At 41.1% G+C, this 15,103-nt stretch overlaps 1 protein-coding gene across 1 annotated transcript in view; it reads left to right on the top strand.

The window, feature by feature from the left end:
- fars2 (phenylalanyl-tRNA synthetase 2, mitochondrial) overlaps positions 1-15,103 on the top strand; it is a 148,239-nt gene that overhangs the window by 86,022 nt on the left and 47,114 nt on the right. Inside the window, exon 9 of the mRNA XM_074693620.1 lies at positions 14,509-14,669. Coding sequence (XP_074549721.1) covers positions 14,509-14,669 — 161 coding nt within the window. The remainder of the gene's footprint in view (positions 1-14,508; positions 14,670-15,103) is intronic.

The raw sequence follows: 15,103 nt of genomic DNA, 5'->3' as shown, positions 1-15,103 counted from the left end.
GCGCAACACAGTGTACCCCGCCAATAAATCCAACAAAGAAGAAAAACGCGACACAGTAAATGAAGAGCAACGATGGAGGACATCCAGCAATTCGCCTTCTTTGTGATTGGCATGTCTTTGATACAAGACCAAACAACGGTCTGCAGTTATGTAGCTCCACCGTCTAAGATTGGACCAGTTTGGTCTGGCACCCCTATGGAAGGGTGCCAAAAAGTGGGACGGCTTGTCTCGGTTATTTGGGGATCCATCCTGGGATAAGTTAGTGGAAACGCCATAAAATGCGTGCTGTGCCGAGACGAACTGAACAACGACTTGGTGGAAACGGGGCTTAAGAGACAAGAGTGACAAAAACAGGAAGTAACACTCGTCAGCTGGCACGTCCAACTGAACGACAACTCTATAACAAGTTTTAAACACAAAGTTTGCAGCAGATTCCAGTTATTCCCCATGGTGTGTAGCAGCAAGAAGCTTTTATTGACCACCAGGGGGCGCTTCACATAAGACTTATGAATATGATGTGATCTCACCTAGTAACATGTCACTGTCTACACACTGCCTTTGATATAACGGGACGTCCTCGACAAGTACTCTACTGGTTACTTCTCCAACATCATTAAGGTTTGACTCTGAGTGGCGCCCCCTAGTGGATGCATCATTTAAAACCGATCCTAAATGTAGCAATAGTTCCATTGTTTAGGGAAGTAGGAAGCCTTTAGAAGTTAAATTCATCAAACCACTAAGTAAATTTCTAATGTGTGAACGGCTCATGCATGAAAAGATTTCCTGAAAATTGAAAGTCTTCAAAGCAAACCTGAGGCTGGTATAATGTGCGAGCCAGGTGAAAAGGATAAGTAGATGGAGGGATGAAGCGGGCAGCGAGAGACGGGTGATGGACTGCAGTGTGAGGCGGAGAGCTGGAATGAAGGAGTGCAGGTGAAATTAAAGGAGACAAAAGGAGCGATGGTGGAAATGTGGAGGAGAAACGAATTAGGTGAGAAGAAGGAACGAGCTGAGCGGGGAGCGGAGAAGGAGGAGAGAGTGATGGTGAGAGCGGGAGGAGAGAGGGATGAAAAAGTGATGGAGTCAGAGAGGATAGACGGAGTCGCTGGAAGAGGAGGGGGAGCGAGTGATGAAAGGACAACAATGAAAGATAGGAGCCTAATGAAAAATGAGAGAATGAGAGTTTGAGGAATTGTAAATGAAATGTTTGAAGCAGAGAAGGAAACCAGATGAATGTAAATCACAGAAACAAATGCAAATTAAATAACACCACAATCAACAAAAGTTTCACTTTTAATCCATCACTTTTTCTCATTATGCCCGACTGTAAAAGCTGCTCTGAATAAAACACAAAGTTCTTCAGAGTCTGTTGAATTAAAGTCTATTTTTAGACATGGTCGTAGTTTCTCCAGTGTTGGTTTGTTTAGATGGTCTCTGGACTTTGAACCATTTGTGGCACTGACTACTTTTGATTTGTGGTTTTGCTTCAGTTCAGTGTTTTTGGGGTAAATAAATACTTTCGTTTCTTGATTCAGTCTCTTTTTTCAGGAGTTTTATCCTTGTGCTATGGTGGCCCTAAAGGTCAATAACACAACATTATAACTTACAGCTTTTTTATCTCAGCTTTGTTCCCGAAATAATTTAATTTTGAACTTTTTACATTGGACTATTTTGAAGTGAAAACAACATACGACACCTGTTAGCAAGTGACAAACACCAGTCTGAAATTATATAAAGCCAAAGCGGAAGTGCTAAAAGCTGCAGTTCCTTGAATGTCAATTTGAGGCTGTTTCATTAACACCAGAAACCACATACACAACAAGCAAAAATGAAAATGTACGACCTGTGTGCTCTCTGTGCTCGGCTTGAAGTGAGGTTGCCACACAAACTGCTCCCCCTGGTGGCTGGCTGCAGTATAGGTCAAAAAATCCATCTCCTCAGCCATTCCAGATGGGCTGTGGTCAAACTTTACAAAAATCAGTACACCTCGTAGAAATGTTTCTCACGTCTGATTGTTGCGGTGATTTGAAGATATCATTTGCTGTCTTGTATTAAAGTCCTCTTTTTTCTGGAAAGTTTCATTTTCATTAGTTATACGAGGTTAAAAACGAGGCTTTACGTCACGTTTAACGATGGTTGACAGCTGCTGTTCTCGTGTATTTTTTTCAGGGATTGTAAAATATGTCGGGAGGTAGAGTCAAGAAGTGATTAGACTCTTGAAAGAAGAAAAATATATATTATTTTTGTCACTTGGCTCCACTCAGATTCTCCCAGAATCCCTCACAGTCTCTACTGCACAGACTCAGGCTGCACAACTGCTGCCAATGGCGGTGCCTGTGACGGGGGAATTTTGGCTTCAAAACCGTTCAATGAAATCGTGGAGCCACGCTGTCCACTGGAGATCTTAAGTTACAAGTTTTGCCCATATTAAGGCATGGCTGACTTTGAATGACAGGCATCTGTAAAGAGGTTAAAGTCTCCGCTCTTAACCTCATCTTGACTCAAACGAATCGAGGTTGATATCACTGAGACTACATCCATATACCATACAACCTATGTTTGGGTCTTGTTTCTGATTGGACAGAACCCAACAGCAAAGGGTCATTTCCAGTTTCTATTAGTTCATCCTTGTACAAATTCAATCTGTGGCAGAAAAAAGGCCAAGTGGTAATAGAGTAGAATAGGATAGAATAGAATAGAAATACTTTATTTATCCCAAGAAAAACAAAAGTAAGAAAGTGTATAGAAAGTGCAAAAAGCTCCATAAGAAAATAGATGCTGACAGCTTGTCCATCATTGTCCAGTTCAGCCAGCCTCCACCTCCACAGGGTCCAGGACTGAGCTTCTTCAGCAGTCTGTTCAGTCTCTGTCTCCTGGATCCTGTCTGCTCACAGCAGGTGAAGCTCTTCCATTGTGGCATTGGTGTCCAGTGCTAGCTCTGTTAGCCATGTCTGTGAATAGCATGATGCTACTCTGCCTTCTGGTATTCCCTCTGTTGTTGGGCTAGCACGGCTAGCTTGTTCATCTTATTGGAGATAGATCTTACGTTCCCAATAACGATGGACGAAAGGACAGGTCAATGTCGTCACTTCTTAGCTCACACCTGAGAACCAGTACATCCTCTTCACCTCCTTCTCCTCACCTTGTGGGGAGACATTAGGCCTTGCACCAGTTAGCATTGACATGCTACAGGCTGCTAACAGCTGATTTCACATGTAAACAATGCAGCCATGGTTACATGTAGGATCTTCAGACAAACACAGGAGAAAAGTAGTAAAAATATCACTGAAGCCACAAAAAGTTTGGTGTCCATGACCAACAAATGAGCCATACAAAGTAATGATCCACTCCAAATACAAAGATGACAAACGAGAGAAAAAACCTGTCCCACCTGCCTAAAACCCAACCTATCTGAGACTCTTTCATCTGTTGTTTACCCACAGTGGGGTCCAATGTTCTCCACAGTTTATTTAGAAATCCTCCAATGTCAAAGCCCAGTTAGGTCTTTTGACCCTGTTTGATCTATGGTGCAGTATTCCCTTTGGTTTTGTCCCAGTTTGGTTTTTATTCTCTGTTGGCCTGGCCCTTTAAGACCTATGATCCTTTCTAGATCCATTATTTGCCCGAGTCTGAATAAGAGTGACGCACAGGACCAGGGACCAAACGTTAATGTTTCACTGTCAATTTATTCCTTTGTTCAGAGCGACAGATTCCCTGAACGCATCACTCAGCCTGCATACAGATATACATTACTCACACTGATAACTCAGCGCTGCCGTCATGCGTCGTGCAATCATTGAAGAATGACGTCATCAGCGTATGGTGATACCCCCACACACTCAAAGTGCATTACTACGACGACTGCTCGCCGCAGGCTTTCTTGATTGGCTGAGGGAGGGGGCCTGGCAATGCAGAGCTGTGTGCGAGTAGAGAGGGAGGGCTGGGGATTGTCTCATCATACACCCACACACACACACACACACATGCACACACATAGGGCGATGTTTGCTCCCAGGCCTCATCTTTCCTCGCTGTGTTGTGCAATCTGCTTTGGCTGACGTCTGTGGTACTGCGGCTCAGTTCAACGCCAGTCTGTCCAAACACAGTCACACACGGACATACACTATCTCTCTCACACACACACACATACACACACACACACACACAGAACTCCAGCTGTTGAGCATCAGTCAGGCGTCCTTCCCGCCTTTCTTCTCGGCTGCGCGTACGTCAGTGTCTCCTGCGTCAGATGTGTGATTCTCCTCGTGTTGAAAGCTCCTCATCAGCCTCACAGTCGGTTATTCTGCCGGCAGCTCTGGATGATGTGAAGCAGCCGCTCACAGACTCTCACTGTTGATCCCTGTGGTTGAGATGATTCAGACAGGCTGACAGGCTCCAGATCCTTAGAAGTGATGAAGCAAAAAAAAGCGCAGACTCCCCACTCCTCTGAATCCAAAGAGCACTTGTTCACAAGGAGTTCAAAAACTTTGGAGTCAAAGAACAAGACGATGTCGCTTCAAAACCATAAGTTAAAGACAAGCTCTTCAACATGAAAATCTTTATTTAAGAGACCAGTAGTAGAAACTAAAACCAGTTCTTTAAACAAACCTTCAGTAACACACAGACACATAGGTGTTTAAATAGTCTTGAAACAGTCGTACAATCATACCTCCAGAGATCATAACACTCTTGCTCAACCAAATACAACTCAGTAGGCCCATCCTACCACCAGCATCATCCTTAAGAAACACCTGTAAATAAACCAGTCTGACTCCAAGAAATAAACAACCAAAGTCTCTATTAACATGAAAAAAAAATCTATTTTTAAAGAACTGAGACTGATTGCTTGAGTTTGCTGTTATCCTTTACACCACATGTTCAACCCAGATTCCCAGATTATCAAGTTTTTTTTTTTTTTTATCTTCTTAAATTTAAGTTCAACCAACAGTCATTCAAGAAAAAAATCAGGTAAATTAAAGAAAATCAGGCTGGGTGTGATGGCTTCTGTGTTTGTATGGGGCTATGTAGACCTTTGGTGTAGCTTATGGTGTCCAAAACTTTTGTTCACAAGTTTTAACAAGTTTATTGATTCATGACTTCGTGAATTATGATCACATGTACTGTGTCTTGAGAAAAAGCTGAGGCTAAAACTGTGTTTTTACTTCAGAAACAGGTTGAGTTTTTCTTTTCATGTAAAAAAAAAAACGTCTTATTGCTGAAACCTTTTTTTACCTGTTTTTAATTCCTTCTGTACATGCGTTATTTCTCCACAGTATCTCCGTAAGGTAGACACTGCCTACCAGGCCTCCCTGAGGTTTATAACTAACTTTAAACCTCTGGCATTGTGAGTTGTACACTTGTGTCTGATGGCCTGCTTTGGCTCACACACTGGTATACTTTTATCTGTAAGGCAGTTCTTGGGCTGCTTCCCTGCTATTTATGTGTTTTTATCATGCAGAAAAGTACCAGACAGTACTCAGGACCTCCTTACGCTCTCTGTCCCCAACGCTCGGACAGAAATTAGGGAAAGGGCCTTTGGGTACTGTAATTGTAATTTGATTGTCTTTGTTTTCACTGCTTGAGACGCTCCATCTCCTGCTTTTTTGAAACACCCCATCTCCTGATTCTTCAATAAGCTGTGGATTCCTGCAGCAGACAAAGGGGCGTGAAGAGTACCTTAGGGGGCGTTTCTCTCAAGCATAAATGTTCAGCTCGAACTATGTTCGAGGTCTTTCCTCACTTTGACCTCTCGCGTGTTGACTGACTTTTGCTTTGCAAAGGAAAATAAAACCTTGCTGGCCGGCAGAAGTCTCTATTTCATTCTTCACCAGAAACAGGAAAATTTTCACAACAGTACTCTGCACCCTCATCTTTGAGCTAGATGCAGAATAACTTAAAGGGACAGTTCTGTTTTTTTGAAGTGAGGTTGTATGAGCTCCATGTGACCACTAAGGACATTAGATACAGTAGAAAGTTGTCTCCTCTCCCTCAGTAAGACACAGACTGTAATCGCTGGTGACGAGGAAATAGGCGCTAACAGGGAGAGACGGTACCAAATTCAAAGGCTATTTTCTCTGCCTACAAGAACTCAAATCAAAAAGTAATACCACAGTTTAAGAGTACGCTACATTAAATATTTTTTAAGTGCATTAAGTCTTCGGAAATATAAACATTTATCTGGACCTAACTAACTGGTCATGTATCCTTCCGCGCAGCGCTGGTGCGCTCCGTCCCCCCTCCTTTCAGCTGTAGGGAATGTAAACAAGCTATGCTTCGGGCGCCGGTTGTAGCCTCGTGTAAGTTTGATCAAGTATCAAAATTCTTTTGTTTGTACTCTAAGGATTGTGAGGCAGCGTAGGAAATTCAAAATGAGTGACTATGACAGCGACGATGAAGACTCTTAGCTTTCTCAGTTCATAAAAAGTCTTGTGTTGTTATCCCTAACATGTTGGTTCCACACTTCAGACCAACAACTGTTGGACCAGCATTAAACTCTTAAACCTAAAGGTCCTTAACCAGTCGAACGTCCTTAACTGTCCAGTTTATAAACCAGTCATACACTCTAAAACTGCCTTTTCCCAGGCTTTTTAGAGAATTAACAACACCAGAAAAAATCTCTTTAAGGCCAATAAAGATTTAAAGTGTACTTTATCAATCCAACAGTGGGAACTATAAGGAAAAAGAAAGATCGTCAGAAAAAGTGGGTCCATTTCTTTCAAACATCTTTTACTCTGCCACCCCATACCCCCTAAACCTGACTTACTGTACTACATTTGTTTTAATCTTTTAGTGTTTGGACTTGGTTTGAGCTTTCATTTAAAACTTAATGAAAAAGTCTCAGATTCTTTTTGCAGAAACCCAAACTCATCTTGTCTAATTACGTTTGCATTGTTTTATGCCGCGACTTTCTTTGCACACTGATTAATCACTGTGCAGCAGCTTAAAGCCACAGCCACCACACAGCCTCTATTAAAGGAGTCATAAATATAATCATGGCAAATATAATTAAGACAAGTAGAGACAAATGAGGTTAGAGGAGGATGAGTGTGAGAAACAGACCAAGAGGAGGAGGAAGATTATGGAAGTAAAGAGGAGCAGATGTAAAGTCATTTACTGATAAGACGACAGGAGGTGTTGTCAAAAATTTGGCTTTGATGAAATCTGGAGTCTAATTAAAGCTTTAAGAGTCATATTTACTCTAAAGTCATGTGTTTAAGAAAAGAAGGGATCAGTAGAAATGAGAGAAAGTGTTAAAAAAAAAGGATTAAAGAGGCGGAAGAGGAGGAGAAGGGTCACAGATCTGATTGATGGTGCGTTATCATGAAGTGGAGATTTATTCCACCGCGTCCCCTCATCTCCTGCGACCCCTCGACCCAGCGCTCATTAGCATAGAAACCACATTCCATGTCTACTGATTGGACCAGCGCTGACAAGACCAGGATGTAAAGCAGGAAGTGTGTGTATGTGTGTTTGTGGCACACACTCTTTGTGGTGTTGTACACACACCCCAGATGGGGGCAGGCGGGTTACACATCATCTTAATAAGCAGAAGCATTTCCAATCAAAGCGGGTAATTCTTCTTCCTGCTCGCTCAGCTACAGCCTGTCGTTTGTGTGTGTGTGTGTGTGAGTGTGTGTGTGTGGGAGTGTTTGTCTATTAGCGGGAAGCCATCTGAATGCCCCACGCACAAATATTTAGAAAAATGTCCAGATTATATCCCATCCTCCCCGCCCACTCCTCGGCCAGCCTCTGACCTCAAAGTATGAGTGTGAAATCCAAATAACCGCTAAAAGCCTCAACGCTGATGCACACAAACGATTACTTCGGCAGGATTTGTGTAAAAGTGGAAATATATGAATCCAATCACTCCCTGATCAGCTCTGTGTAGTTTATCTCAGCAGTGGAGCATTACATTTTTCCGCAGAGAGATGAGAAGCCAACAAACCAACTGTTCTCAAACTTTCTGAGTTACATTTCAACAAAGTCTTCCTGATATTTAAAGCTGGAATTTTGTTGGTTTGTGGATCAGTCGACAGTTTTCAGGGATCAATTTTTGCACTTTAAACAGTTATAATCTTTTCTTTATTGACCAGAATAAACAAAAGTTCTGAGGCAGCACTAAGTTAAAAGGACGTGACTCTGTAGTGGAACTCAACACATGACTTGAAAGTCACTTACGGAAATGAATGTCTGTCTGCATCCACATTTATAAGCTAAGGCCCTGTAATGAAAAGATGCAACCAGGATTAAACATGAGCCAGAAACAATGGGGACTTCTTGCAGATGGACTAAAAGGAAGTGGAAAACTGTCAAGTGGTCTGACAGATCCGAATCTGCATCCCTGATGGTAGGGGTCAGGGATCATAAGAGTCCATAGCATGGGGAGCTGACACATCAATGAAGACTCCATTTCGGTGGCTTAGAAGTTCAAACCAAAATGACCAAGTTCAAAACACTTTAACATAAGGAAAAAAAATATATACATTTTGCACTTTATCAAGTAAACAACAAAAATTTAGCAAAACACTTTTGCAAATAAAAATCAAATTTACATTTTGCAAAATACTTTTACACATAAAAAACTAATTTACATATTACAAAACACTTTTACAAGTCAACAATAATATTTTGGAAAACATTTTAACAAATAAAAACAGTTTTACAAAACACTTTTACAAAACAAAATCAAATTTATATTTTGCAAAACACTTTTACATATGAAAAAACAAATTTATATTTTGCAAAACACTCTGACAAATAAAAATCAAATTTAAATTTTGCAATACTCTTTTACATATGAACAAAACCAATTTATATTTTGCAAAACACTTTTACAAATATTAAGTATATTCATTTCTTTTCAAATCCAATTGTGTCATTTGTCAATTTGTTTTAAGACTTTTGAAATTGTTTTGCAAAAAATTTTTATCAGTTTCTTCATTTGTGAAAGTGTTTTGCAAAATTTAAATCAGTTTAGCAAAATGTCAACTGTTTTTTTTCTTTTTTAAATGTTTTGCAAAAAGTATTTTTTTTTCATTCATTCAAGTGTTTTGCAAAACGCTAACTTATTTCATCATTTATAAATTGTTTGCAAAATGTAAATTAGTTTTGCATAATGTAAACTTTTTTCATTTTAAGTGTTTTGCAAAACATTAATTTATTTTTTCATTTGTTAAAGGGTTTTGCAAAATGTGAATTAGTTTTTTCATTTGTTTAAGTGTTTTTTAGTATGTAAATTCGTTTTTCAGTAAAAAGCATTTCAAACTTTGTCATTTTGGTTTGCACCTCCCAGCCACCGTACTCCATTAATGCTGAACAGTATCTACTGGCAAAAACAATTTAAAGACGAACACTCGACTTAAAGGTTTAACAAAATGTGGTTCTTTATTAGAGTCAAGGCAAGACAACAAACATTATCTCAAGACGCCTCCTAAAAACATTAACTAGGCTTTTATGCTCGTCGAGCTTAAAGCATTGAAAATAGACCGTTTATATGAATGGTGAAATGAATTAATAAGCGCTATTCATGAGCCAGGTTAACGCCCCAACAGAGCATTAAATTTAATGGTGTGGGGCTCAACATTAGAGGCTCTGATGACAGAATTACCACGTCTTGCTCATTAAGAAGAAAAATGTGCATCTCTTCCACAGAAAAAATAAAATTTTCAGCTCTTTTCTCAGTGACACCATTACCACTTGCCAAGTATACTCCTATTGAGCACACATGCATATTTAAATTTGTTGGATAGAGGTTTTCCAGGAAGTTCCCCAGATTATGACATTTTGCAATCCGTCACTTTTGGGGGGTGGTTAATGCAGCTAACTCTACAGCCAGTAAGGCCATTTAATAACAGTAGGTTATGACTAAATGTCCTATTTATGCAATGACGGGGAATGCATACAGGCCCAGGTCTAGTCCTGCTGATGTTGTATTATTCACAAAGACCCAACATCAAGAAAAGATTGAGGGGGCTTATCTCATCCTAATCTACCTGGAGTTGTGGTAATGGCAAGGACAAACTTCCTTTTAACTGAAAAACCACATTCTGCACATATTAGATTTAAGAGTTATATTTGCAGTGAAATGTAAAATTATTATTACAATATTACAACAGCATGGCTCTGTAGTAGGAGAGTCTAGGAGCTCATTTGGCAGGCCGCTGCTTTTTTTGGGTGGGTTATTCCCCTACCTAGGAACTGTATGTGATGTTAGCTCCCAACCACTTACCTGTGAAACTAGAGTACACTTCCTGACTGAGGCCAGCCGTCACTCACAATCCCATTTTCAGGGGGATGAAAGACAGAGAGACAAAGCTGTGATCCTGTATTGATTTCACTTCTTTAATCCTCTTCAGTCGTGAGTAGGAGTAGGAAGAGGTGGAAGTTTACGGGGGTTTAAAGCCTTCATGTATGACGCATGGACTGTTGAAGGGCGATTTAAGTCAATACTTGTAATGTCCCATGTGTGTCATGGACACACAGCAGAGGCTTAAAATGGTTTTTATCTGCCTTTGAATTGCAATACGTTCTGTAAAAGGTTAGATTGTGTAATACTTCCATTTGGAGTATTTGATTTTGAAGATTATCCACTGAGTGAATTGACTTCAGAATTGAAATCCCGTACGTCTAACTCTCTGGTTTCTTAAACTGCGGATCACGGCCCAGACAGAGGTCAGTGTCTTGAGATTCTGCTGGTTCAACACATCAGACAGGAAACAGGTTTGTCTCATTTAGTCTTCACCCCAGAGAGGGAACCCAACCTCCTCTCATCTGTGTCCCAGGCTGTACACGCCTGAAATCCTCAGAATTACCCATAATCCTTTATCTCAGCGAGCGTTTACCCTTTCCTTTGACCTGCCTTGGAGCCAATGAAGAGTTTGAAATGAGAAATGTGCAGTTTGGGAAACTTCATGGAGTTGAATGATGGATGGCACAAAGTCTAGAGGAACTCCTTGGACAATATTCTTGAGGGTAATTTAAATATAGAGAAAGAGTCCATGCAATTTAAAAGTGTTTTACCTTACTGCTTATTGCTCACCTGGAGTCAGTTATGGCTCTTTCTACCAGACGGAGGCAGAATCAGCAGAAAAGAAGCTTTTGCTGAGCAGAGTTATTTCAATAAGTACGTTAGTTTGATATTTGCTGAAGGGGGATTTCATCTCTCGTCTCTGTTTCATTTTATAATATTGAGTTTTGTTGAGTAAAACTATAAAAGTGCATTAAAGTTAAAGAAAATATAGAAAAATGTATATCAAACCTCAAATATAAAACAGAGTACAAAAACTATGAACAAGACAAAAAAAGGCCGGCCTCAAATAGAGGCCTGGTGCTGATGTTAAAATATTTTGAGTTGAAAAGGAAATCTGCTCACCATTCATGTCTTTAAAGGTAGGGTCTGCAGGAATTTTTGTTACCTTTGAGTTCACACAACATTCAAACTTGGCTCCTCCTACATGGCTCAGTGCCAGCTGCAGCACACACCCACAGCCTCCAACCGTGACTCTGTGAACACACTCACTAGCCCAAGAACCACTTGTAGCATTGTGTTTCTACATGGAAGAGACTTGAGAGCCGTGCGCCTGACTTGGCATGTTAGCACAAGCTAATCACGGGTATTTGGCACATACCCGGTTAGCAGAAAGCTAACTTGCGTCGCTCTTTGTCCCTAGCTGCTCTCCAAGCACCTGGAAGTGAGTGAAAGTAGAGCCAAGCTTCACCCTCATTCAGGAAAAAGCTTTAGCTGTTTGCTGTTTTGTTTTACTTTGGTTGTTTTCTTCCTCCGTGCTATGTTCACTAGCGTAGCTGCTCTGATTAGCTTCTTCCACCTGCTAATCAACACACAAAGTCACTTGCGCACTGGGCATGCTATGGTTGGCTGATGTAACTATGCTTACTGACACCGACACACATGTATAGAAGCCCATAGGAGATGATTGAGCAAGATTATTCCTGTAAAAGTTGACATTTTATTTTGTAGGAAAGAGAAGAAAGAAGAAGCGTAGACTTGGCAAGAGTCATGTCTTTACAACAGTGGGTGATGGTGCTCATGGAAAACGGAGACTTTATCCTAGAAAAACACCACAGAGTGTTCCTTTGAACAACACCAAATGGAAAGCCCTTGGAAAGAGCCTTTAAACTGGCACTTTTAGGCTTTGTACAGAAGTATGACCTTACACTCACTAGCCACTTTATTAGACACACCTGTCCAACTGCTCGTTAACGTAGATTTCTAATCAGCCAATCACATGGCAGCAACTGAATGCATTTAGGCATGTAGACATGGTGAAGACGATCTGCTGCAGCTTAAACCAAACATCAGAATGAGGAAGAAAGGTGATTTAAGGGACTTTGAACATGGCATGGTTGTTGGTCTGAGCATTTCAGAAACTGCTGATCTACGGGATTTTAACCCACAACCATCTCTAGGGTTTACAGAGAATGGTCCCAAAAAGAGAAAATATCCAGTGAGCAGCAGTTCTGTGGGACAAAATGCCTTGTTGATGCCAGAGGTCAGAGGAGAATGGACAGACTGGTTGGAGCTGATAGAAAGGCAACAGTAACTCAAATAACCACTGGTTACAACCGAGGTCTGCAGAAGAGCATCTCTGAACACACAACACGTCCAACCTTGAGGCAGATGGGCTACAGCAGCAGAAGACCACACCGGGTGACCCTCCTGTCAGCTAAGAACAGGAAACTGAGGCTACAATTCACACAGCAACACCAAAACTGGACAATAGAAGATTGGAAAAACGTTGCCTGGTCTGATGAGTCTGGATTTCTGCTCCACATTCAGATGGTAGGGTCAGAATTTGGTGTCAACAACAGGAAAGCATGGATCCATCCTGCCTTGTATCAACGGTTCAGGCTGCTGCTGCTGGTGTAATGGTGTGGGGGATATTTTCTTGGCTCACTTTGGGCCCCTTAGTACCAACTGAGCATGGTTTAAAGTCCACAGCCTACCTGAGTATTGTTGCTGACCATGTCCATCCCTTTATGAGCACAGTGTACCCATCTTCTGATGGCTACTTCCTGCAGGATAACGCTCCATGTCATAAAGCTGGAATCATCTCAGACTGGTTTCTTCAACATGACAATGAGTTCCCTGTACTCAAATGTCCTCCACAGTCCCCAGATCTCAATCCAATAGAGCACCTTTGGGATGTGGTGGAACGGGAGATTCTCATCATGGATGTTCAGCCGACAAATCTGCAGCAACTGTGTGATGCTATCATGTCAATATGGACCAAACTCTCTGAGGAATGTTTCCAGGACCTTGTTGAATCTATAATCTTTCTGAAGGATGAATGGTGCCACTTTGCTAAAACTTCATCTGATGTTTGAGCACACTGTTTGCTATGAATGATAACTCTATGGTAATGTTACAGGCTTGCTTACATCCTCCCAGAGGGTCTATGGAAATGCAGTAAACAGGCTCAATGCTCTTTGTTTTTTAATATATTGTACTCTACACTGCCTAATCGTATTATTTTTGGTGTGTTTAAAGCTCAGTGCTTGTTCAAAGTCCTTGTTTCTGACGTAAAGTGTAACATTGTAAAAACAGCTGATCCTCAAACACAGAAACAAAGGTTTAACAATGACAGACGTATCCCTGGTTTTATTTTCTTCAAGGTGTCTCTCAGCAGTTTCTCTCCACACTTCTTCTACACATTCATGAGATGAAGATTTGATAGCTTCAGGTTCCAAACCCTGCGCAGCTCACAGTGCCTTCGAGCAGCCTCACTGTTTGTTGTCTCCAGGGAATCACACTCGCTGACACGCTGAGTAAACAGAGAGCGGAGGCGAATTTCCCTCATGGGCGATCAATGAAGTAAAAAAAAATAACTGAGGGATATAATACGAGCGTGTCAGGTGTGTGTGTGTGTGTGTGTGTCAGAGCCTGTGAGTGGGAGGTTAAGGTTGTATAGATTTATTGACAGCATTAAGTTGAAGTGTTGAATAATACAGAGGAGTCCACTGAAGTAACAGCAGCACCTGCTACCTGCTGACACATACACACACACACACACACACACACACACACACACACACACACACACACACACACACACACACACACACACTTTTCCACATAATTGGCATGTTGTGAGTGAAGCTGCATCAACACCAATGAAGCATTTTAAAAGTTGATTTTTGTGTTTTTTCTTTGGTTTCATTCGTTTTTCTTGACAGACTTTTCTCTGCTTTTTACACGTTTGTTTCCCTGGAGATAAAACTGTCGTAAAAATATAAAAAATATAAATTTTAGCTGAGCTTTATTAGTCTTCTGAGAAAAAGAAACATCATGTATTCAGCCAATGGACGAATCTATTGTTTTTTGCCATCTTTTACCTTTGTTTTTGGTCTCCACCACCTGAGAAAAGAGACAAATCCACCAAACAAACTAATCTGCTTCGTTTATCAACAAGAAGTGTTTTACATGTCATTTCCTGTCTTCTTGTGTATCTTGTGTATCCTAACAGTCGATCTTGTGTTTGTGTTTCACAGCGGGGGCAGGGAACAAGGCAGGCTGGGCGTTTGGTCTCGGCCTTGAGAGGCTGGCGATGGTTTTGTACGGCATCCCGGACATCCGTCTGTTCTGGAGCGAGGACGAACGCTTCCTGAAGCAGTTCAGAGTGACGGACATCGAGCAGTCCATCTGTTTCCAGGTAAAAAACAAAACAGCAAGCATAAACTTAGAGTAAGAACAATTAAATACTAATGAGGAGAGAGGTTTTCATTAGAAATCTGAGTCTTCCTCATCAAGCCTCTTCTCTTCCTCTCCGTCCTGTTTATTATTCTGCTCTGTTGTTCACTCGTCCATTTGTCTCTCTGCCTGACTGAGTATTCTGCTGAACGTTTACACTCAGTAACCTCTGCCATCAAACACTTCCATCTCCCTCCATCAGCCTCCCACTAACTCACTCTGTGTGTGTGTGTGTGTGTGTGTGTGTGTGAATGTGTGTAATGGTTCACTGAGTTGTCTGCAGTGGTAGTTGGTGAGAAGTTGGACATTTTACTCTGACATCAGAGAGCAAGACTTAAAAAAAACAATGATTTATTGACCTTCAAGTGAAATCATCAAGAATAAAATGTTGCTTTA

The sequence above is a fragment of the Halichoeres trimaculatus genome, unplaced genomic scaffold, assembly GCF_033239565.1.
Source record: "Halichoeres trimaculatus isolate MK-OKI-2021-1 unplaced genomic scaffold, fHalTri1.1 fHalTri1_scaffold_18, whole genome shotgun sequence".
In the NCBI taxonomy this organism is placed as follows: domain Eukaryota; kingdom Metazoa; phylum Chordata; class Actinopteri; order Labriformes; family Labridae; genus Halichoeres; species Halichoeres trimaculatus.
The sequence above is the reverse complement of the archived record's forward strand: the minus strand, read 5'-3'. Positions and strand labels throughout refer to the sequence as shown.